Source organism: Choloepus didactylus, chromosome 22 (assembly GCF_015220235.1).
Source record: "Choloepus didactylus isolate mChoDid1 chromosome 22, mChoDid1.pri, whole genome shotgun sequence".
Classification (NCBI taxonomy): domain Eukaryota; kingdom Metazoa; phylum Chordata; class Mammalia; order Pilosa; family Megalonychidae; genus Choloepus; species Choloepus didactylus.
Genome location: NC_051328.1, coordinates 39600649 through 39625771, shown reverse-complemented (window position 1 = coordinate 39625771; position 25123 = coordinate 39600649). Strand labels below are relative to the sequence as shown.

The window sequence follows — 25123 nt, the reverse complement described above, 5'->3', positions numbered from 1 at the left end:
GGAGGTCTATATAAGGTAAGGGCAGCTTTAGAGCACGCTGCACAATCTTGTCAAGCTCTGGGGCAATTTCCTCCCTGCTTTCCCTTTTCCCCTTTCTTTGGTCTCGTTCTGAAGCTCAGTGTAGGGTGGAAATTATGAAATAATTAGTTCTCTGTTTTTTTCTTTCTGTTGACCAACAATATTTTGGTGGTGCCTGCTCTGTGCCTGGTGGTGTGATGCTGGAGATACTGGGCGAACGGGAATGCAGCTGAGATGGCCAGAGCGACACGCACCAAAAAGCTTGCAGGGATTGTTAGGTGCTGGGGCCCTTGGTTTTGCTTGCTGCTGTTTCTAACTGTTCTCTTCCTAGTGTTTACAAAAGCATCAGAAGTCGCACGCGGCTTGGCCCCTCACCAGCCAGGACTGGCTTGGGGAACCAGCCTGGGAGGAGACTAGGGGGGCTCTGGGGAGGAGGGGGGACCCTTGATGGATGTAGATTCTGTGTTGGGGTCACTCTAGTGAGAAAACCAAGTGGGCTCAGTCCAAACCTGATAGCCTGAGCCTCCTAAGATTTCAAGTTTGGGTGGGCGTGGGCTTGGGGAGGGTCCCTGATGGCGGGGATTTTGTATTATTGGTACTTTTTCGGAAAATATCAGGGCAGCTCATCCCTGAAATGACTCCTGATAAGTCCAACTCCCTCCCCTCTTTGCTTTTTCTCCTTTCTACCCCTCTGCTGTGTTGTTCTCTTCCTTCTTTGTGCTGTTCTGTGATTCTCCTGCAACCCATCTCCTTCCGGTGCCGCTGTGTGCCCTCCTCCCCCTGCCTCGTTCAGCCTGTCCTCCCCTGGTGCTGGGACCCTCCTCCCGGCCTGACCCCTCTCTCTTCCCAATCTGTCCTCGCCTTTCTGGCCCCAGGCTGAGAGCTCTGGAGAAGGAAGAAATGGAAGTAGCAGCTGAGATGGGCAGGAGGTGAAAGAGGTGGTAGAGGCAATTGATGGGAAAGAATAGAAAGGAGGGCCCAGGAGGGGGGATTGGAAGACAGTGGAGTCAGGAAAGAGATGTAACTGGACAGACGCCAGGCCAGGTGGCGGGGGCCCGGGCAGAGAGCTCTACATGTGACTACTCGGTGACAGGTGACGACTTAGTCAGTGACGCCGGGAGCCTTGAGATGAACTGACCTTGAACTCAGGATCCCTTTACACGCTGTGGGTCCTGCTGGGGGTTCTGGGCTCTGGATCAGTGGTCCAGAAGCTGCTTAGCGATTGTTGAGCTGTGATGAGGCTTCACGGGCTAACCCGAGTGTCAGGGTCTCTGGAGAGTGAAGTTGAAGGTCACAGCATGAGGTGTCCCAAAAGGAAGCCAAGAGTTCTCAGGGACGGGCCTTCTGGCCTTGCTTGTCAGTGACTGACGTCTCCCCCTGCCCCCCGAGAGGGGGTTTCACGTGATTCTGTGATGCATTTACGAACCCTTGTTAGTGAAGGCCTGTTGTCAAAGAGACCTTCTAGAGGTAACACAGGAGAGAGGGCAGTTGTCACCTAGTGCCATTTTTCAGTAGCTCTTTTTCTAAATACGCTTCCTTTCTCTTAGGGGGCTGAATGTAGGAGAGGGAGAGCCCCTAGGGGTCAATCCCAGGGGTCTTTGGTGGTGAGATGCTCAGGAACCATGCCTAGATGCATCTTGAAAAGTAAGACCACACAGGAAGTGTCTTTTCAGGGTAACTTCCTTAAAATAAAGGGATGTGAGCAATAAGGAAGCGGGTGGGGGCTGTGTCTGGGGCGCCAAGGGGACAGGAGGGTTTCAAGAAGGACAAACTTGAAAGCAGTCCTTCAGAGAGTTCCAGAAAGAATGAGCACGGAGAAGAGGCCGAGTTACCTAGTGCTGTTTCTCAGCTCTTTTCCCTTCTCCTGGGGATGGGATTTGGATTTGGCATCCATTGTGTTTGGCAATCAAGAGGCCCCAGTGGACCTCTAAGGACGGTTTTCCTCTCTCTCCGTTTGAAGCTTATAACCACCGCTTTATGAGGTAGGCATTAGACCCATTGTGTACTTGAGGAAACCGAGGCTTAGAGGCATTCAGGAACCTGGTCCAGAGCTGGTCGGAGTAGGGGTGGGTTTCTGACAGATTCTGAATGTTGAGCTTTTTTTTTTTTTTATTCATTTTATTGAGATTTATTCACATACCATGCAGTCATACAAAACAAATCATACATTCGATTGTTCACAGTACCATTGCATGGTTGTGGAATGCTGAGCTCTTAACCTGCACGTTGCCAAGCCAAGGCTGAGGGTGGATGCTGGAGAGCAGGTGCAGGCTGCCCGCTGAGGTCTCTAATGGGGAGCCCGGGGCGCCCCTCTCCTGCCCCATGCGTTGGGGAAATCCTGGGCCCACATTCCCACTGGGTTGATCCGGGCCCCCTTTCTCCTGTGCCTGGAACTGTACCCTCAACCCCTCAACCTCAGTCCAGAAAAATGTGCCGTTGGCCTGTCGGTGACTGAGTGGCAGAGTGGGGTGACTCTGAGCAGAGCCCTCTTAATGCACATGGACGTACATAACACACATGCTGAGGTCAGGCTGTGCCTTTTCATGGATGCCCCCACCTCCTCCTGCCTACAAGAGTGACTTTGGCAGGGACAGATGTGGGAGGTGATTTTATCCAGGGCTGCCGTGGCTGCACGTCCGCACTGTGTCTGCTCTGCTTGGTTTGTTCAGAAGAGGGAACGCAACCGAGCCAGGGACCGGGACCCAGAACTTGCTCCTGCACTGACCTCGCTGGGGCCGGGATGGGCTTAGAACCTCCCTCAAGGTGAGGTGACGGGGAAGGAGGGGAGGGGTTCAGATCTCCAGCTACAAAAATGTTGCTCAGGTGAGCAGGTTCTTCACCTGAGACTCAGCTGACTTTTCAGTGTTGTGCCAAATCCAACGTGGCTCTTGGACTTTCAAAACACGTCCATCAAAAGTCTTGTTGGCCAAACCATTGTCAGATAAGCACCAAACAGCCACCCAGGCAAACAGGTTCTTGCCCCACCCCGTGATAGTTTAAATTGGCCTTGGTTGGTTCTGGAAGGTACATAAGCTCCAGGTCCTGCTGTCCCTGGGGTGGGAGAGGAGTTGACTTACTGTACTTCTCTCTTGGGCCAGGGCCTGGGCTGGGAACTTGGGTTTACTGGGGGGAAGGCCTGAGGCTCACCGAGGAGCTGGGTGGCGCAGGAGGGTGCTGTGCTGCTGAAGGAGTGAGCTCGCGGAGTTGGAGGCAGCAAGGGGACGTCCAAGTGGCGACACTGAGCAGCGAGTTTGAGAGGGCATCTTGAAAAAGGAGTCATGTTGTTCAGAGGTGCTGGCCAGAGCCGTGGATGGGCGACACCGGAGAGACAGAGGGGCTAGGAGAAGTGAATTGACAAGAAGGCTCAGCTCTTGGCTGGGTAGATGATCAGGTTTCCCAAAAAATGAATCGGCCCACGGCAGTGCCAGCAAGTTTCCCACACGGATGCTCTGGCCAGTGGTGGGGCATTTCGGATTCAAAAACGTAGCCGCGGAGCCGAGGGTTGCGCCAGCCTGTGTGGAAATGAGTCGGAGGGGGGTTACCATGGAAACAGGTGCCGTGTGAGGTTTTGCTTGTGTTCTCTTGGCATCGAGGAATCCAGAAGTGTCGTGATGATGGCCCCCTTGCCCCGATCTAGGCCGCCTGCATCGGGCAATTGAATTACACGCTTTGGAGCCGATTTTCCTTCACCTTTGACAGCTCTATTCAAAACAGTGCAGCCAGCTTCCCAAACACACATGGGCATGCCGGGAAGTGCGTTCGGACCCCAGGCCTGTGCTGGACGCGTGGGGCTATTTAAATCTAAGTCATTTATGAGTTCTGTCCCTCTGTTGCACTAGCCATGTTTTAAGTGCTCAAAGCCACCTGATCGCTCGGCCTGTGGCGATGGCTTCAGGCAGAGGGTTTGGCTTGTTGGGCCAGGTGTGACTCATGCTTTTTGCAACTAGTCCTCAAAGTCAACTAATGAGGGAGGTAAAAAATCACCCCATTTTGGAAACAACACAAATATCTGTCAGCCAATGAATAAATGAACAAAATGGGGTCTATCCTGACACTGGAATATTACTCGGCCACGAGAAGGAATGAAGTGCTGACATGTGCTCCAGAAAGGATGAAGCTAAGTGAGAGAAGCCAGGCACATGAGACACGTCTTGTATGATTTCATCTGTGAAATGTCCAGAATAGAAAATCCATAGAGTCGGAAATGGGGCAGAGGCTGCCAGGGCTGGGGAGGGGCGGTGGGGAGCCACTGCTGCCGGGCCCGGGGTTGCCCTCTGGGGTGGTGGCAGTGAGCTGGCATTAGACAGTGATGAGGACATTGTGCACGGCATGGAGAGTATGCTGAAAACTACTGGACTGTGTGTGCACTTTCAGATGGTGAATTTTATGTTCTACAAATTGCCCCTCAATTAAAATAAGAGAAACAAAAAAATCACCCCATTTTACAGGTAAGGCAGCCGAGGCCCAGATGTTTGGGTGGTTGAGTCGGAGTCCTGGGGAGGGAGTGGGGTTGGGGCAGACGTGCGAGCCAGGGTCCCTCCAACTCCAGGGCTAATGGGGCCACCACTCCATGCTGGGCCCCCTGGGAGCCCCCACACCCCGCTTTCCCCGCTTCGCACGTCTGTCGGTCACCAAGCCTGTGCTGGTTCTGTCGATCAGGCGTCTCTGAGAGCAGCCTTGTCTGTCCTCCCTGCCTGGCCCCCACCGACCCCCATGGTGGGGTGCACAGTTCCCTGAAGGAGGGGCTTGGCCGCATTCCCAGCTCGGTTCTGAGGATGTTGCCTCGTGCGCGTCACGTTCCTCTCTGGGCCTCTTGCTCTGATGTGTCAAGTGCCGACTTGACTTGATGTTGGAGGCGACAGAGCTGCCCCCAACGAGACCAAACACAATAGAAGTGGGGTGCCGGTGTGAATGACACGTAGGTATGTGGGTCACCTGCCCCTGGCTTTGGGGCGTGAGCACATCCCGTGGTCTGCAGGAGCTGGGTGCCTCTCAGCCCCGGTGACTGGAGGTTCCTCCCTGACAGCGTCGCTCCTTGTCGAGGGTGTGCTGCCGACTGCCGGCTTTGAGATGACACCCAGGAGGCCACCCGTGTCTTCTCCAGGCTTGTGCCTCCTTTAGACCCGAGGGTGTGTGTCTTGGAATAAACCTGTGTTCCATGGGGGATCAGCCCGGCAGCACCCGAGGGAGAGGCTCGGGAGAAAGGCATCTTGCTTGGCTTCGTTATGTTTTTATCTCACAGTGGGGTCCCCTGGTCAGAAGTGTCGGCGTCCCCTGGGAGCTGTTAGCCCTGGGGACCCAGAGACCCTTCCAGACCGGCTGAATCTGAATCCACAGTCTGGCGAGATCCCCAGGGGGCTCCTAGACACACAGAGCTGGAGAAGGGCTGCTCCACAGGTAACGCAGCACCTGAGACGCCCTCGAGCCGGCCGCTGGGAGCCGTTCGGGAAAATAAGAGTTTAGCTACGGGGCTAGTGCAAGGTGAATAACCCCAATTCTGTAGCATCTGTTTACTAACAAGGGCCACTTAGGAATTTCAGTGAAATCTCATTTATAATTGCAGCTAAAATATGAAGTATTTAGGAATTCACCTGAGTAAGGATCTGTCATTTCCTCAAAGTAAAGCCCAGAGGTCGGAGGGAAAACAAAGGGGAGCCTGGTTCCACGGGGACGTGGACTCCGTCTAGACCAGGGCCCCTCGGCCGGCGCGCTTCTCTCCCCCGGGGACTCGGGCCGTGTCTGGAGCCTCTCTTGATCGTCACCGCTGGGGTGGGCAGCGGCTGGCACCTCGTGGATGGAGGGAGGCCAGGGACGCCGCTAAAATCCCGCAATGCACAGGACAGCCCCACCACGAAGGACCGTCTGGCCCCCCGTGTCAGCATTTTTGAGGTTGAGAAATCCTGGTGTATATTAATGGGACACACACACGCACACGTCTTTCGTAAAACAAGAACACCAAATTATATTTTGATTCTGCAGAGGATGGGGAAACAGCATAGTGGCTTGTGGAAGAGACTCTAAAGTGATGATAATGAACAGCAGTACAGAAACCAAACTTGAATGAGAGCAATGGTACAACATAGTCCCCACATTCATTTTGATAAAATAAGTAGAGATGACAAACTTAAGCATAGCACAACAAATGGGAAAATATTTAGAATGTTTTGTTGGCCTAATTGTCCAGCTGCAGGGGGCTCGTGCTGTGTCCTTTGCCGCAATAAGGGCCACCTTCTCTGTTTCCTCCTCACTCCGCATCCTTCACCCAGCCTGGTCCCCGGCCCATCACGATGTGGCTTTACCATTCCGAGTACGGTCTCAGAGTTTGAGGAAAGTAGAGTTGATGAACTTCCCTAAATAAGGTCTAAAATTTTGATCCTCGTTCATAGGAACTGAGAGTAGGATCGAAGGCATTCATAGCCGGAGAGAACTGGGTTCAAATCCCAGCACAGCCTCCAACCGCCTGTGCAGCTCGGGGTGACAGTTCACCTTTGTGAACCTCCATTTTCCGTCTGTAAAATGGGCACCGTTTTAGCTTCCTAGGCTGCTCAAGCAAATGCCGAGAAATGTTTAGCTTAAACACTGGGAATTTATCTGCTTGCAGTTTTGAGGCTGGGAAAATGTCCCAATCAAGGCATCGTGAAGGCAATGCTTTCTCGCCGAGGACTGCGGGTCCCGGGGGCGGCTGCCGGGGATCCTGGCTCCTCTGTCATGTGGCAGCACACATGGTGGCCTCTCCCGGTCTCTGCCTTCTCTTCAGGCTCCGTCTCAGCTTCTTACTCCCTGTGGCTTCCTCTCTGGTGACTGAATTAATTCTGCTTATAAAGCACCCGGTAGTGGGATGAAGACCATCCTGATTGGGGTGGGCACACTTGGGCTGAAGTAGCCTCATCTAAAGGTCCAGGAATGGGTTAAATTCAAGAACATGGTTTTCTGGGGGACGCACAGCTTCAAACCTCCGCAGGTACCAAAGCCCGAGGGTGTCTGTCGGGGTTAAATGAGCAGTTGGCCACTGGGCAGTGTGGGAGGACTTCCTCGCCTCCTTCCGCACTTGGCGTTGCCACGAGACAGCCCAGGATGCACCGGGGACCTGTGTCAGGTGCCCACAGGGTTGACTCCGCTGCCAGCCTCTTCCTCGGGAAAATGGTTCCTGCTGTTTTAACTGAGCATGGCGTCTTCTTCTTCCTGTCGGCCACAGATGACGTCCGGATGTTTGCCTTCGTGCGCTTCACCACGGGGGACGCCATGAGCAAGAGGTCCAAGTTCGCCCTCATCACCTGGATCGGCGAGAACGTCAGCGGGCTGCAGCGAGCCAAGACGGGCACGGACAAGACCCTGGTGAAGGAGGTTGTACAGGTAATTCTCCTTGGGTTCTCTTAGGGTCCACAGGTCACACCCACCAAGTGTCATCTCCCGCCGGGATGGAGAGGACAGGGTGGGGGCCCTGGGGCTGTGGTGTCACCCTGTGACTTTGCAATGCCACATTGCCTCCTCGGACCAAGATGTTCGTTTGAGTCATTGGAGGAACATTATGTTGGCTTTGTTCCGAGCTCCTGAACAGTTCTACTTTGAAGAGTCCTCTGTCTTCAACTCTTTTTCCCTTCTGGCCATTAAAAATCATTGATGCTGTTGGAAACTTCCAAGGTTGTCCATTTGGGGCTAGAGTATGGGGTTTTGTTGAGCAAAAAATTTGAATTCCAAACCGATCAACCAGAGGGAAGGAAAAGTGAGGGAGACAGCTTTCTCCTTACCCAAGGGTTCTCCGTTTGGCCCAAGGGTTTCTCTAAACCCATGAACCAAGGAGTCCTGCCCTTTTACGGTGTATTTAAACTGTGGTTCAAGTGACCCAGAAATATTGTGTTACACGTCCCTTCAGAGCCTGTCGTAGGGGGCTGGGGCACCATCACCTCCCCTCACCCCCACAAAACAGGATGGTTGGTTCACGATAAAATAAGGGTCTAAAAATAATCGGCTAAATGCAGCATGGTACTCTGGATTGGATCCTGGAACAGGAAAATCTAATGAAATCCAAATAAAGTCTAGAGTTTAGTTAATAGTCACAAACCAATGTTGGTTTCTCGATTTTGACAGATGTCCCCCGGGAGCGTAAAGCATTAACCATTGGGGAAGCCGGTTGCGGGGGATGTGGGAATGCAGGATGCTATCTTTTGTAACTTTTCTGTAAATCTAAAACTATTACAAATTAAAATGTTATTTTAAACAACCCAAGCGTCCATCAACAGATGGATGGATAAACAAAAGTGGTGTGTCTCAATAATGAATGTTATTCAGCTGTAAAAAGGAATAGATGAATCTTGAAAACATTACACTGGATGAAATGAGCCGGACACAAAAGGACAAGTATTGTATGGGTCCACTTACGTATGAAATATCTAGAATAGGCAAATTGGTAGAGACGGAAAGTAGGGTAGAGGTTACTAGGGGCTGGTAGGAAGGCAGAATGGAAAGTTTTTACTTAATGGGCACAGAGTCGGGGGTGATGAACATGTTTCGGTAATGGATGGTGATAATGGTGGCACAACATCGTAATGTAATTATTGCCACTGAATTGTGTCCTTAAAAATGGTTAAAATGGCAAACTTTATGTTTTATAGTAAATGTAATTAATGCCACTAGATTGGATACTTAAAAATGGCAAACCTTATGTTTTATATATGTTATATGCAATTTTTTAAAGTTTTGTTTTAAAAAATGATACCAGGAAAGAAAATGCCCACCGCCCCACTCTCGGGCCACGTTTTGACCATCCCCTCCCCCGCTCCTCCCTGGGTGCTCTCGCTCAGCCTTTGTGCCTCAGTCACAGCCTGCAAACCACACTCTCTCCTGTCTTTCTTTTTAGATTGGCATAATTTCATGAATTATGTGGCTGCCTCGTCTTGGTAATTAACGTTTTTCTGGTGGCAGAGCGTCCCATTTCACAAATGTACTAGAATGTACTAAATGTTCCCCTGTTGTCGGGCTCGTGGGTGGCTTCCAGTTTTTACTTTTATAAATAATGTTCCAACTGGTATTTTAATACACGCATTTCCTTTCTCTCGTCTGTTGAATTATTTCTTTAGAATACAGTCTCAGGAGGGGGTGGTTCTGGAGTGAGTAGGTGTGATATTATTTAGAAAAGGTATGGGTTGCCTTCTAAAGGGTTAGCACCACAGCTGATACCTAGTAAATGCTCAGTAAATGTAATTTATTTAAGATCTTCATGTTTCCAGTTAATGCCGCTGTGGCCCCCTGTCTGGTGCGACACCCCGTCTTTGGAAAGCCGCCTCCTTAACCATTTCTTTTTCTCCAGGCCAGCTTGGATTTTCATGGTTAACCAGCTTTCGGGGTTCTCCTGTGTGGCAGCAGAATGGGAAATGCATAAGAACACCTGGTCCACGTCCCTAGGTCTGCTGCCGAGTTGCACCTGCCCCAAGCATGGTCCCCGCGTCCCTGTCGCCCAGCCTGGGTGCGGCCAGAAGGAGGGGGGACCTGCAGCAGGGGGCACTTGCCAGGCTGTGCCCAATGGGCGCGGCCTTTCGCGTCTCGCAGAGTTCCTTTTGAACATGTCTCAGTTTCCTGTGGCGGCTGCAACAGCTCCCCACGACCAAGCAGCTTGAAACAGAAGTGTTTTGTCTCCCAGTTCCGGAGGCTGGAAGTCCAGACCTGGGTGCAGCCGGGCCCGCTCCCTCTGGAGACTCCGGGGAGGCTCCCTCCTGGCCTCTGCCAGCTTCCGGCGGCCCCGGGCGGCCCTCGGCGCGTGGCCACGTCCCTCTGCCTCCGTCTTCTGTGGCCTCCCTCCCTGCGTCTCCGTGCCGCTCCTCCTCCTGAAAGGACACCAGCTGTTGGAGAACCTTAAATCCCACCTTATCCAAATGATCTCATCATCACAGGATCATTAACTGATCCATCTGCAAAGATGCTATTTCCAAATAAGGCCGCGTTCTGATGGTCTGGGTGGATGTGAATGGGGGACACCATTCAACCCGCTACAATCTCGAGCTCTTTTCTCAGTTTGGTTAAATGGGCTGGTGACCCCGGGTGCATAGGGAAATGCGATGGGTGGGCGAGGTTGGAGGGCACATCAGTTATGATGTATTTATTTGCAGGCTCCAATACGCTGCAGCATAAAGGGACATTGCTTGGCCCTGGGAACCGGGAAGGGCGGGGCGGCTGGATCCGGGCTCAGAGATCTCGTCTCCCTCCCGCCATTCTGCCTGTCCCTCCGGGTTTGGCTTCAGGCTGCCTCTGTCCCCCGGGAGGAAGGGCCTGGGCTTTGGTGGTCCGTCCCTCGGTGCCCGTCAGTCCCTTGAAAGGACCCCAGTTGGCCTGGCCTGGGTCATGGGCTCACCCTGCGGGGCCAGGAGGTGGCATTTTGGATCGGTGGCTTTGGGATGATCCCTAAGTTAAGAGGAAGGGATGCTGGGGGGCAGTCTGCTCCCATTGGGAGCAGGGACCCCGTCTTGTGCTGTGGGCGCAGTGGAATGTGCTGACCGTTGACATTTGCGTTTCTCACCTTGACATTTTTAAATGTTAATTATCCGAAGCTGTTAGAAGAACTCATGTTTGTCCAAGCGTTGTAATTATGGGCATTCGGGGTCAGAGGGTCCCTCCCTTGCCTGATGGGCGTCCTCGCTCAGCCTCTGAAGCCACGTCATCCCGGCCACCGCGTCAGGTTCCCTTCTGCACGATGGGCCTCGGAGCCCTGTTCTCTTCGGGATCCTCCGTCTGGGGTTCTCGTGTCTTGGGGAGTGGATCACATTCCCCAGCTGCCTTTTTCAACTATTTCCATGTGAAGGATAAGCAGATTGACTTTCGATTTAACAGTCTTCATAAACCCTTTGCTTTCATTGTTAATAAATATGATGCAACTATGTCCTTGGGTTTTGTATGGAACATGGAGAACATAAATTAATCGCTTGCTTATTGGCACAGAGACGATGGAATCGGGAGGGGTGGGTCTTTTCTCAGCCATGCCTCATACTAACCCGCCCGACTGCGGGCAAGTCTCCCTCCCTCTCCGGGCCTCGGTTTCCCCACCTGTAAAATGAGCAGTTGGAGGAGTCTGCAAATTTTTCATGCGTTTCAAAAATGGATCATTTGTTTATGAAGTTATTTTTGCCCCTAAAGGGCCCTTCTTTTACTTTAGTGGACAGAGGGGCAGGGGGCCTGCTGCCTGGAGTGGTGGGCTTTTGAGCCAGAGCAGCACGACTGTGCACACGTTGCTGAGCCTGCCTGTGCCTCGGTCTCCCCGTGTCTACAATGGGGAAAGTGTGGTGTCTGCCTCTGAGGGGTGTCCTGGGGATTAAATGAATAAATATAGGGAAAGTGCCTGGAAGGAACTGCATCTGGGAAAGGCTCTGGAAGGATGAGCTCTTACTCTTTCCAGTTTCCCCTTTTAGATCACCATGGTGTATGACTTGGGCAGACAGTGTTTCCTTAGGAGGGGAGAGATCCACATGTAGTGCCCCGGGGCCTGGGGCAGGAATCTGCATTTCCTAATTGCCTTCCAGAAGGCTTGGCCCAGTCACAGCTGCCAGCGACACGGGGAGGTCTGACCTGGCCCAGCCCTGCCAGCGCTGACTTCATCCGTGCAGGACCGAGGCCTTCTCCCTGCTCCTCACCTGGGTGGCCTGCCACACACGTGCATCGGCATATGGGGAAACTGAGGCCAAGGGCAGTCATGGGATTTGCCCCAAACCTGTAGCTAGTGAGTGGCAGAGCTGGCTTTGGGACCCGGAGGAGTTAAGTCAGAAGATTTGGTTCTGGGTCTCCTGGGTCTGTGTTTAGAGTTGGGCTGTGAGACCAAGGCATGGCTGCAGCCAGCAGGAAAACAAAGCAAACCCCGGCAAGGCTGCTGCCAGCTGGGCTGGGCCGTTGGGACACTCGGGTGTGAGTCGAGGCCATTCACCAGATGGACAGCGAGCACGGCCGCCCTGCACGGCCATCGGTCTGCAGCACAGAAGTGCCCTGCTGGCATCCAGGACAGAACAGCGACCCATTGTTCTGACAGTGCGGTCACCACCGAGAGACGCGCCCGGGGCCGGGCCACGCCGTCTTGATTTAGTGCCGGACACGCTCAATACCCTGTCGTGCTGGTCTTGCAAAAGGGTTTGAGTCACGTGACCCTCTCATTTATTTTTTTAGCATAACTGTTCACTGAGCCAGTTATCCAGAGGGTACATATCAGTTGTCAGCATTGGGAAAAGAGAACAGCAGCTTGCGTTTCCTCCAAGGAGATGTGGAGGCAGGAAGGTTGTGCATGAACGTTTCTGCGATGCTGTGGAAATAACAGATTCCTGTGTGATTCTGATAGTTTCTAACCCCAGGAACAGGGTTGATTTAAAGCCTAGGCCTCCTCCCACACCCCTGGACCAGATGTGCCCTCCAAGGGCCGCTTTGTGAACCAGCATGGGAATCATGTTTTCAACAGCGGCTGCTTATTGTACTTACAGTGTACCTGGCTGTACCTGGCACGTTTTACAGGAGTTTCCGTGTAGGAAATCACTGAGTCTTTGTGGCAAGGCCAGGTCCATCATTTTGCCCTTTGTTAGGGATGAGGAAACTGGGGTGCGGGGAGGTTTGCAACGCGCCCGAGGTCCCGGAGCTCGCTCATGGGAGCCATGTCTAGAGACGACCATCTGGCCCCAGAACCCCAATTCGGTCACTTAGTGACACCGTAGGTTTCCCAAGTCCACCAGCACCCAGAAAAGTGTTCTGAAGCAGTATGCATTTTGGAACCTATTTTTGTAGACTCATGTTGCACACGCTCCTGAGAAGTTGTGCAGGAAGCAACTGTTTTTAACTTATTTTTAAACCTGTTGATTCCAAATCTTCCTTTATGGTGGAACCATGTTTTTTGTTTTGTTTTTGTTTGTTTGCTTTTTAAACTGCAAACTGAACATGTGGCTTAGCACCTAATCTAAACAGTGCCGCCATGTCAAATGGGGAAGAGCACGGGCTTAGGGGGAATGAGACCCAAGTCAGTATTCCAGCTCTATCAACTCCTTAGCTGTAGGACCTTGGACAAGTAACTTTTTCTCTAGAATCGCTGTGTTCTCACTTGTGAAAATGTGGTAGTAAAATTTCACAGGGCTATTAAAGGATTAAAGAAAAGCAACAGAAAGTGAAAAGGATTTCTCCATTTGGGTCCTGGTGAACTCCGATTCAACCTTCAAAACCCTCATCTTTTTTTTTTTTTTTTTTTACAAAACAAATTGTACTTTCGATTGTTTACAGTACCATTACATAGTTGTACATTCATCACCTAAATCAATCCCTGACACCTTCATTAGCACACACACAAAAATAACAAGAATAATAATTAGAGTGAAAAAGAGCAATTGAAGTAAAAAAGAACACTGGGTACCTTTGTCTGTTTGTTTGCTTCCCCTACTTTTCTACACATCCATCCATAAACTAGACAAAGTGGAGTTTGGTCCTTATGGCATTCCCAATCCCACTGTCACCCCTCATAAGCTACATTTTTATACAACTGTCTTCGAGATTCATGGGTTCTGGGTTGTAGTTTAATAGTTTCAGGTATCCACCACCAGCTACCCCAATTCTTTAGAACCTAAAAAAGGTTGTCTAAAGTGTGCGTAAGAGTGCCCACCAGAGTGATCTCTCGGCTCGTTTTGGAATCTCTCTGCCACTGAAGCTTATTTCATTTCCTTTCACATCCCCCTTTTGGTCAAGAAGATGTTCTCCATCCCACGATGCCGGGTCTACATTCCTCCCCGGGAGTCATATTCCACGTTGCCAGGGACATTCACTTCCCTGAAAACCCTCATCTTTTATTCCACTCTCCTCCCAGCCCATATCAAAATAAATTGCCCCCTTATCTGTATTTCTACTGTGGTCTTGATTCCATAAATTATAATTGGCTGCCTAACTAGAAGATAATCATCCTGAGGGCAGTGGCCATGGCTACTTTATAATACAGATTGTGTATTTCTTTGTATTTCTAGGGCAAAAGCTAGTAAATGCTCAGTAACTGTTCTTTGGATTGAAGCAAATTGCAGAAGCCAGTTACGCTAACAGAGGGATTCAGGGGTGACTGGAATTTCCAAGACTCTGCTTTCCTTTCACTAGAAAAGTGAAGTGAGAGGCCACTGGGTCAGCCGGGGGAACCCACACCCTCGTGTGATGAGATTACAGAGCTGTTGCAGATCCTCAGTGGCCGCCTGGCACTTTGGGGCCCATCATCGACTCTTCATCGCTCTCCAGAGCCATTTGCTTTTACAGGGGTGGGGTGGGGGAGGGGTATTGACGTTTCTTCAAGCCAGTGTTTCCTGGAAAACCCCTTTTTTCTTCTCGAAACCAGCAGGGCCTTTTCGTGCTGAAGCATTTACCTGGGGCTGGGCCCAGGAAACGGGGATTTTTGCTGCCCGTGTCATATGTTTAAGACACAACTGGCTGGTTCAAAACAGGACGCCCCCAGGAGCCCAGGATGGGGGCACAGGTGCCACGTGTGAGCGCCACGTTCGTTCACTGCTGACACCTCCACTGTACGGATGAGGAGACCCAGGCTGGGAGAGGAGGGGTCCTTGGGCCAAGCTGAGTGTTGAGGCCCCTGCGGGGGCTCCAAGACCTCTTTAAAGGTGGGGTCTGATCTGGAGGTCAGTAGGGAGCCCTGGGAAGTCTTTAACTGGGAATCTATTGGGGTGGGGTGGGGTGCAGCTCTGTCCTCCTACCCCAGAGATGAGATGCCCTCATGGGAGAGAGCTTTGGCCCGGCATGCACACGGAGGGGCTTTAACAAGCAGAGATCCAGCAGGGGCCGTGGCCTGCCACCCATCACAAAATCCTCGTGGGACCAGCCCGCAGTCAGCCTTGGGTACAAGTTTCCCGGGGCTGCTGTAGTGAATGACCACAAACTGGGGGCTTCAAGCAACAGACATTATTATCCCCCACTTCTGGAAGCCAGAAGTGCAACATCAAGTGGTGGGCAGGGCCACGCTCCCCACGAGGGCTCGGGGAAAACCCTGCATGGCCTCTTCCGCCTTCCGGCGTGCCTTGGCTGGTGGCCACCTGGAGACCCCGCCTTTTGAGAGTCCCTCCAGAACCACCCCCTGCCCTCCACGTTCCCCTCCGCAGCGGCTTCATCTCAAGGCATTGTGGGTTTTAAAAACTGTTCAGACAAAATTAAGGAGCTAAGGAACGATCAGCTACAAGCCCCACCGCATAGAGCCTTTCTGCTCATTCCCCTGGAGCCCTTGGCACCCGGGGACATCCTCCCACAAAGCTTTAATCATTGCAGAGACGCGATCCGTGTCCTTTCACTTAACACTTTGCAAATGTTTTCAGTTTTCATAATTCTCATGACTGAATACTATTGTGTGAGTGAATGTGGTACAACACGCGTAAGTCTCTGCGTGTGTGCATGTGTTCATTTTCCTGACAGAGTGCTGGGTGTGGAGTTAAACGCAGGTTTGAATCCCAGCCCCACCGCTCACCACGCTCGTGACCTGCTGCTGTCTCCTTCAGCCCCCTGAGCCTCGGTTCTCTCATCTGAAAGTTTGGGATCATGATGCATTGTGAGGATTAAACGAGATGCTATATATAGCGTGCTGGCTGTGTGCAAAGTGTTGAACGTAGATGCTGTTTAGTTATTTAGTCAACTTTTTTTGAAAAAATGGAAACAACGTGGATATCCACTGACAACAAACATCTTTGGGTACATGAGTTTTACTTTTTAAAAATTTTGTTGAGTTATTTCTTTTGAAAAAATATTCTCAGAACTGGTTGTGGCTCAGGTACAAGAAATGCTAGGCACAATTTTGACCAGGCGTAAGTTGAAGACCTGAACCTGGATTTAATCTAACTTGTCATCTAATCAGTAGGCCGTGGCTATTCTGGGTTAAGAAGGATTCTGAGGTTAGGTCTGGACTCAGTGGGAAAAGTGGCTGCAATCGATTGGCAATGCCTGCTGTGGGTACAGGAGGGTGTGGGGTATGTTGGCCACATTTTCATCACCCCTGATCTAGATGAAGTGGGAGTCCGAAGTCAGGCAAGGTGGATGGAACTGGGGCCTCTGCACATGTTTGCGGCCAGGACGGCTAAGGAGGCGGGTGGCCCTGCGGGCTCAGGGTTCTGGGCACAGGGGCACTGCCCATTTTTGTCCTGGGCCCTGGCCTACCCACCATGGGCTTTAGGGTGCCACGCTTTCCTGCCACCCACCTGCGTTAGACTGTTACCTGTGCCCCACCCCTGAACTGTGGCCGAGCGCCTGGTCCTGCCGTTTGTCTTCTCCTGGGTCGAGTCTCTCCTGGATTCACGGTGACGGTGACACAGGTGCATTTGTTCCCGAATCTGCCAACTGCTGGACCAGATCCTTTTGATCTGTCTGTTCCCCTTGGCTAGGATGACTCATGCCTCTTACAAGAACCTGTCCTTTTCTCAGTAAATTGTGCCTTGCTGGTAGATTTTTTTTTAAAACTGTGGTCTTTTAAGCACTTAGAATAATGGAAGGAGGGGAAGTGTGGGGGCCCAGGAGGGGCGGGCCGCTGAAGGCCCAGCAGGCTGGAAGGCCGTGAGTTTTTGTTTGCCCCGTGAGCCGGAAGGCGCCCTCTCTCCTAGCAAGATGCGGGATGCTGGGCTCTGACTGCTTCTCGTCAGTGCTCCAGGCTTTCCAGCTTATGATTAGTCTTCGCTTCACCCTCTTGGGCAGAAGACACATTATTGCAGCCGCCGCACACTGCGTCCCCAGCGCCCCGTCTCGCACACGTGGGAGGAGGGCTCCTGCCCCCACGCTTCCTTGCAAGGGTTTGGGAAGGGCTTGCAGTTAGCACACAACTTCATTTCGAAAGTCAAGCTCTGATCCCAGCATTGACTCTTGGGTGCCGCTTCTCCCTGGTGTGCCCCCGATTTCAGGCGGCCAAGGTGGAATTTGTCCCCATGCTCCAGCGGCTCAGTTACGCATCTCCGGGTGGCCGCTGGGGAGAGGACGGGGCCCCTTTGGTCCAGCCCTCTTCCTTCACGGAGGTGGAGACCAGGGCCCAGGGCCATTGAAGGTCCCCTCCAGGGCCTTCTAGAACTGCCTGCTTCCTTTTTTTCTGCTCTCAGTCTCTCACAGAGACACCTAACCACGAGAATTTTCACTTTCTAGAGGCTTGAAGAGTGTCTGATGTATGAGAAGTGCTCTTTAAACACACTTGTTAGATGAAGGAATTGCTTTAACTCTCTTGTCTGACCTCATGGCAATTTCTCCATCCCCGATGTTTACTTTTTAACACAGGAAAGCCCCAGGAATTCTTCTGAATAATCGAGGCAGCGTCACTGGTGTCTCTTCCTTGCACAAGCAAGAGCAGGACAGGGTTGGCTGTGGTAGAGCAGGGGGCGGCATGCCAGGGGGAAGTGTCTTCACTCTGCGTGTTTCAGAGAATTTCCGTGTATTTCACACTGCCCTGATAATCTCGAGAAAGAAGAGGATCCCGAGATCATTTAAAATAACAGCTTGTGATCATTGAGCTCTTAATCTGTGCTGGGTGTGATTCCAAGCCCTTTGCACACTCAGCAAATCCTCATAACCCTGGGACGCAGGTACTGTTCTTGTCCCCATTTGCAGACGAGGAGACTGAGGGTCAGAGAGGCTAAGTGACTGGCGAGCGGCGGGCTGCTCTGCTGCATGTGGACAACTGTCCATATTTGTTTTTGGCCCAACCCCACTCACAGCCCACTTTAGAGCTGAAACTGGGCTTTAATCCAGGCAACTGTGAGCTATTTGAAAAGGAAAGGGATGGTTTAAGCCAGGGGTAGGAAATATTTATGCACTTCTTTAAGCCGGCCTTGCGAGCCCTGGCCCCTCGCCCTGGCCCCTCGCCCAGGTGGGTAGCTAGAATTGCCTTCTTCAGAAGAGCGGACCAAGGCCTGCTTACATCTTCGAGGTGTGAGTATGTATCTACTTGAGAAGTCACAGGAAGAAAACTTGCCCACAACTCAGGGAGGTTGTTTCTTGTTTCCAAACCATCTCGGTGGCATAAGCCACTCAAGTCAGCTATAGCTGGCTGGGCCTCTCTGAAAAGTCCTGCCTTGACCGGAAGGGGAATGTCCCCCATTTGGAAGCTATCAGAGAGGGACACAGTGTCCTACTAGCAAGACAAAGGCAAGCTCTCCAGAACCACAAGTGACGATGCCAGACTGGTGCATTTTGTTTTGAAGTGTGGACATGTGGCTGGGGCAGCCTGGAGGGTGTGACAGATGCAGACCTTGGCAGGGACAGGCAGTGTAGTCCAACGCCTCGCACGGCCGGAGGCAGAGGGCAGGGGACAGGCCTGGCAGCAGGGGACTTCGCTGTGTGCCCTGGGGAGGATCACAGCCCCCTCACCCTTTCTCAAAGGACGGGGGTGAATGACAGGGTTGCAAAGGCTCTTTTCTTTTAGCTCTTTTTATTTTCCTTCTCCTTTTTTGTTGTTGTTGACTGAGCTATAATTTACATAGAGGAAAACACATACTCTTAAGTGTATAGCTTGATGAGTTTTTGTATATTTTGAATTTTCTTATTCACCTGTGTAACCACCACCCAGACCAAGACATGGGGCACTTCCAGCCCCTCCAGAAAGCTCCCTTGTGCCCCCTCCCCATCACGACCCACCCCCAACTCAGACCAGCTCCAGTGTTTGATGATCAGCGATTCTCCTTGACCAATTGCATCACTCTTTCAGACTCTTTCATGTTCTGTCTGTACCTGCCACCAGCCATGTGGGGCTACTGAGCCCTTGAGTTGTGGCCGATATGAATTGAGAAGTGACATAAATGTAAAAGACACCGGATCTCAAAGACCCGGCACAAGAAAAAGATGGCAGACAAGCTCATTTGTCATTTTCACGTTGATGATGTGTAGAAATGATACTATTTTGGATGCATTGGATTAGATAAAATACTATTAAAATGAATGTCACCTGTTTCTTTTGACCTTTTTTATCGTGGCTGCTAGAGGCTTAAACTCACCCCGTCCTTTCCTTCTGTTCCTGTCAGATCCGGCAGCTCTAGATCCAAAAGTCCTTCTGCTCGAGGAGTCACCCCCACTTCTCCCAGCCCCCAGCGTGGCCTGCCCCTGGCTGTGCGTGTAGCGGGTGCTGGGGACGGTGGAGCTTGTGAGGGGTGGGAGCGCGGCCGGAGGTGGTCGTGCTGGGCTGAGATCGTTCTGCGTGGAGGTCAGCAGCGGCCGGCGCAAGTCAGACCTCTGCTCGTCCTTCCAGCTATGTCCCATGTCCGGGTCGATCTACGTGCAGAGCCTCTTTGGTTCTCTTCCTTCCTCTTTTTAAAAACATCCAGTGAAGCTCAGCCCCGGTGGCCCTGGCGTCTCTCTTGTGAAGCCTAGGGACCACTGTCCGAGAACTGCAGGTTGTTTGCATTGGTTTTTAGGTTGACTCCTGAGCCGGGCCCTTGGGGGACAGCTGCAGGTGTGCGAGCATCCTGAGGGATTGGGGCCTGCGGGAGGGTGCGGGGGACCGACTCCCATGCAGTGGCTGGCATCTTGCCCACCTGATTCCGTCCCTGGAGGCAGCACCCGGGTCCGGTTCTGAGGCTGTCGGGAGCATCACCGCCATTCGCCCGCACGTCCGTATTACCCACCTGTCCGTGGGGCGTCCTGGGAATGGCCCCGTCTGCAGCCAGTCTGTCCTTGGGGTGACAGCAGGAGCCGACCCCAGGGGTGGTGGGATCAGGATGAAAGCACCTTGTTTGGAGGGTGCCAGGAGGCCCCTCCAGGCTCAAATTATGGGCAAGGGGTGGGTAGAATTGTAGGATACGCAGTAAGGAGAGGAGCACGTGTGTGGGGAGGGCTGCCTGGAGAGAGAGGAAGCCAACGCAGCTGCAAGGACAGGGAGCAGCAGGTCAGGGAGGGAGGGAGTGGGGAGCCAGGCCGCCGCTGCCGTACAGCCAGCCACTTGGGGTTGTCGCTCGCTGAGCCTCGGTTTCCCCTTCCGTGAATTGTGGGGTGAGAGAAAATGCCTTCTAAGGATCTTCCGGCTCTGAGATGCTGATGAGATTATGAGACCCAGAAGGCAGCACCTCCCTTTGGCATCCTCCACAAATTCAGGGCGGAGCTGTTGTGCGAGTTGGGGGCCAGAGTCAAATTCATTGGCCATTGGCCAGGCCAAGGCAAAGGACCCAACAAAGCTTTGGAATGAATAAAAGGTCGTCCCGAGCCACCCCTGGAGGCCGAGCTGCAGGACTCGGGCAAAGAGGGCCTTTTGGTCTTTTCCTTTTTGGTCTTTTCTAATTCAGTCAGAATTCTAGAGAAAATAATTTTTTTTCAGTAGAGAATGAGGTAGGACTTTTAATTTTGCACAGTCCGACTCGATGTTTCCCTGAGGATAAACTGAAAATAAAATGTTAAAATAATATAGGATTTTTAGCTGCGAACCCAGTTTAATGGGTTGGGACAGTTGTTCTGTGGTCCTTGTTTTTTCTTTGGCAGTCATTGGATTGTTGGGCTACTTTTCTTTTAAGGCCTCCTTAGGCAATGGCATTAAAATTGTGTCTTCTGTGGGCAAAATGTCTTCAATTCTATATTCTACTGGGAGGAGAGGGGCAAGGATATTCAACTGATTCAAATGGTCATCAGATTGCATAATAACCCTGTTGTCTGGTTAGATTCCACTTGCTTTAAACTTTTTCAGAGATCATATTGTTGCCTTTTTATATACTCTTGGATATAAATTGGAACCATTTTCTGCTAATCTTTTTGTTTTAACTGTGACTCTGATAATAGCATAATTTGAGACGTATCTTTTTTGTTTAGATAATTTTGTTCATTTATATTTATTGTTATATCAGATTTCAGTGGCTTCTGCTATTCTGTTTTGCTTCTTATTTGATTGTAATTTCATCTCCCACGTCCTGGTGGATTTAAGTTGGACTATGCACAGCTACATATCCAGTTTCACTTTAGATTTGTTAGTCCTTATCAAACTTAATTCTTCTTAATTTTCTGAGAGCTAACTTACACAGATGTCAAGTGTTCGTATTTCTTTCGATTGCCATATATAGCTATCACAAGGCAGAGGAACTTTGAACTTCCTTCTATAGGCATCTTAAGCTAGTGGCTTCCACCTCCTTGGGCTGCTGTTTGCTTGCTGCCCTCACCCCCCCCCCCCCGCCCCCCCCATGCTCTGGGGCTTGGTGTTAAGAAACATGTTAATTCTCAGTTCTCCTTTCTCACTCTTATGTCTAACTTGTAGTCTGTCATTTGTCCTGGTCACACACACATATACTTTGCAACATAGAACAGTGGAATGGGAAGAGAAAGGGTTTCAGGGCAGTTAGTCATCTGGCAAGTGCTGCAGTCTCCCCAAGCCCAGCCCGTGGGCCTTATCTGTTTCGTATACTGAGGGAGGATCAAATGAGAAAATGTGTGAGGCTGTGCCTGGCACATTTTAGCTGCTTGATAATTACCAGTCGCCCCATTAGTGTTCCCAGTAGTTTGTCATGAAGGGTAGTTCATCTTTACTGCAAAACTTGGCCTCGAGGCTCTCCTGGTTGGGTCATTCTTATTGGCACGCAGATGCTTTTTTTTTAAAATTCAGTTTTATTGGGGTATAATCACAGACCATTCAGTCATTCGTGGTGTACAGTCAGCTATTCATAGTACCATCATATAGTTGTGCCTTCATGGTAACATGGATGCTTTTTAAAAAAATCAAGGTGAACTTCACATGACATAAAATTAACCGTTTAAAAGTATACCATGCAGGGACATTTAATACATTCGCAATGTTGTGTAACTAAACCCTCTGTCTATTTCCAAAACATTTTCAGCACCCCCAAAGGAGACTGATGTTTTAAGAATATTGGCTTTGGAGTCCAATGGACCTTCTAGCTGTGTGACGTTGCAGCGAGCCTTTGTTTTCTCATCTTTAAAACAGAAATGATCCTCTTACGGGCTTTTTTAAACAGCTTTATTGAGGTATTACTCACCTCCTATGACATCGACTCATTTTAAGGGTGCAATTCAATGATTTTTAGCAAATTTACGGAGTTGCCTGAGCCACACTTCAGTCCTGCCCCGTCCTTCCTCATAGCATCTCCTGTGTTCTAATTTGTTCTTGCAGAATTTCGCTAAAGAGTTTGTCATCAGTGACCGGAAGGAGCTGGAGGAAGACTTCATCAAGAACGAGCTGAAGAAGGCAGGGGGAGCCAACTACGACGCCCAGGCAGAGTAACCCCGGCCCCCCCTGCCCCTTGCCGCAGTCACCACCTGCCCCCAGAGGAGGGCCGCCAGCTCAGCCTCCAGCCCAGCAGCCCACCAGGGAGAGAGGCCTCCAGAGGCACTGCCCGCCGCCCGCGTCTGCACCCAGTCCCCTTCCCCGCATCCCTCTCCAACCTGCTATGTCCTATCTCACGAAGCTCATGGAACATCTTTGTTTTCTTTTCTTTTTTTCTCCCCTCTTTTTTTGTTCCCAAAGAAAAAATGTATTTTGATGCAGGGTCACACACATCATCAGGTCTGAGGTGCCTCCTGCAGACACCCTTTCCCCAGTCTTTCTCTGACACGTGACCACGGCCTGCCTGCTCTCATCACCACGACCTCACGCTGCCCCTGGAGCCCGGGTCGGGGCTGCCACTTTGGTTTTGGGGTGTGCCCTCCTGTTTTCCACTAAGGAGATGGCTGCGCCACGAGCTGTGCCCGTCCATTTCCACTCTCCTAAGAACAAACTACTTACACTTTATCCCATTAGTCGGCTCAGGCCTCCTAGGATTTGCTCCTGGGTCCTCACCTCACCCCAGTCAGAGTTGCCTAGGCCACGTGTCCAACACAGACGGTATTGCTTGGCAGTGAGAAATTTGGGTCTGGCTTGGATGGAATAAGAAGAGATAAAATTTGCCTTTAAACTTGCCAGGCAATGGCATTACCTCATGGTGTGGAGTGGCCCATTCCCACCCTTTGGATGGAAATATTATGGTATGGAGAGAGGGACAAAGGTCTGAGGCTCAAGATTGGCTGGGAGAAGTATTTTAGGGTTCACTGCAGGGGCTCCCAAAGCGACGAGGATGTTAGGGACAGAGGCCCAGGGTGGAGAACGGAATTTAGCAGAACTGAGAACTGGTTACTTACTCTCAGCAAGGCCATCTGTGTGGGAGGTGGGCGCAGGCCGAGAGCCTGGTGCGTGGCTGAGCTGTGCTTGGAGTGGAAACTCGTGGCTCACTCAAGGGGACCTGAAAGCCTGTGATTTAACCCGAGCTCTGCACCACAAATGCAAAGGGATTTTTTCTTAATATATATAAAGAAAGATGAGATTGGCTTGGCTTTTCATGAGCATCTTTTATATAGTTATTTTTCTCTTGTTCCTTGCTCATTTCATTTGGGGAGAGGAAATCTGTACTGTATTGGGGTGGCGGAGTACAGTTTACAGAAATAAATGTGTTTTTTTGGTTTGTTTTTCAAAAAATTTTATTTTCTGATTTGTCTTCTAAAGCTTTTTATAATGAATTGTCATCACATTCAGATTTAATAATTAAGACATTTATGGAGCGACTTGGGGGCTAAGCACATTCACATTCAGTGGCTTATTTAGTTCTTAAAAACAACCGTAAGAAAAAGGTGCTGTTTTTGTCCCCCTATTATGGAAACTGAGGCTCACAGAGACTAAGGATGTCACCCAAGGTCACCCAGCTGGCAAGTGGTAGAGCTGGGATTCGAACCCAGGTCTCCGGTTGCCTCAATGCTGTGTCCACCTGGCGAGTGAGAGATGAGGCCCTGGGGTGAGGTGGTGACGTGACAGCAGCTCTGCCGTTTCTCCGCGGCCAGCACGCTCCTCTGCCTTTTCAGGGGAAGCCCCGAGAAAGCACCTTCCTCTGCTTGGTCCTGACATCCTTTGTGCAGCCATCCTGGAGCTTAGAAACTGGAATTCCAGCACACCAGCCCGGTGGGAACTCGGAATCAGGCCAGAGGCATTTCTAACACGTGGACAGTTGGGTTTGGAGTCGCTGAGTCGGGGGCGGGGAGGGCGCAGAGCAGGAAGGAATCCTGCAAGATGGGGGCAGGGCCCCAATGACACTGTCCAGTGGCACAGGCCGAAGATTGCCCCCTTCCACCCCCGGCCCACCTCGGCCACATCTGGGTTCAAATACCTGCTCCTCTGCTCGCCAGCTGTGTGACTTTAAGCAAATTACTTAACCTCTCTGAGCCTCCATTTCCTCATGTGCAAAATGGGCCAATACCATTTCCTGCCTCGGAGGAAGGTTTGAAGAAGTGACGATTGTGCATATCAAGGGCGTCCAGCAGGGGCTCCGTGGTCGTGGTCGTTACAGCGTCCCCGCTGCTGGGTCTCGTTGGCTCTTGTGCCTCCACTTTTCCTGGTACCAAATCACTTTCTCTTGCTTTTGGCTACAGTCAGAGAACATGGGCTCAGTAGGGGGCCGTCTGCCCGTCACTCAGGCACCCCGGTCCCTGGAGCCTTTTGATCTTTTTGGAGTGTGGCTCGTCCTCCGCTCCCTGCCCCAAATAGGAGGAGGCAGAGGAGAAGGGTGAAGGCTGCTCATGAACCTGCCCCTAGGCCTGGGGGTCTCATCCCTGGCTGCATATTGGAATCACTGTGAGCCTTAAAAACACAGATGGGGCCTCTGCCCAGGTGTAATGGGTCCTGGGCTTCGGCCAACGCCACCTTCTCTTGTCCCAATGGTTGCAGAGGTGGCCTGGCCTTGGGTGGGGATGGCAGAGGAGCCCTTCCCTGCAGGGGTTTCACTTGGAAGCAGAATCTTCAAGAATAAGGGCCAACAGGTGTTTGTTGAGCACCTACTATGTTCTGGGCTGGGCTAGGTGTGGGGATGCGGTGATGAACAAATCAGGCCCAGCCCCTGCCCTCAGGGAGGCGTCGAGTCCAGTGGGGGCGGTGGATACCATCAGGTACCCACCTGTGGGTACACAATTACAAAGGACAGTAAGGTCTTAGAGCGGCTTGGAGCTCTGTACCCCAGAAAAGCATGTTCTTAATCTTAATCCATTCTTAGAGAGCCTTTAAATGAGGTTACTTCAGTTAAGGTGTGGCCCAACTGAACCAGAAAGGGTTTTAATGCTATTAGTGATAGAGAAGGCCCCAGAGAGAGAAGCCACAGGAGCAGCCAGAAGCTAGAAGTCAAAGGAACTCAAGAGAAAGGAGGTGCCG

General features: G+C 51.4%; 1 protein-coding gene across 1 annotated transcript in view; it reads left to right on the top strand.

Moving 5' to 3' along the window:
• COTL1 (coactosin like F-actin binding protein 1) overlaps positions 1-23407 on the top strand; it is a 41526-nt gene extending 18119 nt beyond the window's left edge. The window contains exons 3-4 of the mRNA XM_037815731.1: positions 7214-7371; positions 22070-23407. Of these exons, the coding sequence (XP_037671659.1) occupies positions 7214-7371; positions 22070-22180 (269 nt within the window). The 3' untranslated portion in view covers positions 22181-23407. The remainder of the gene's footprint in view (positions 1-7213; positions 7372-22069) is intronic.
• Positions 23408-25123: the final 1716 nt, after the last annotated feature.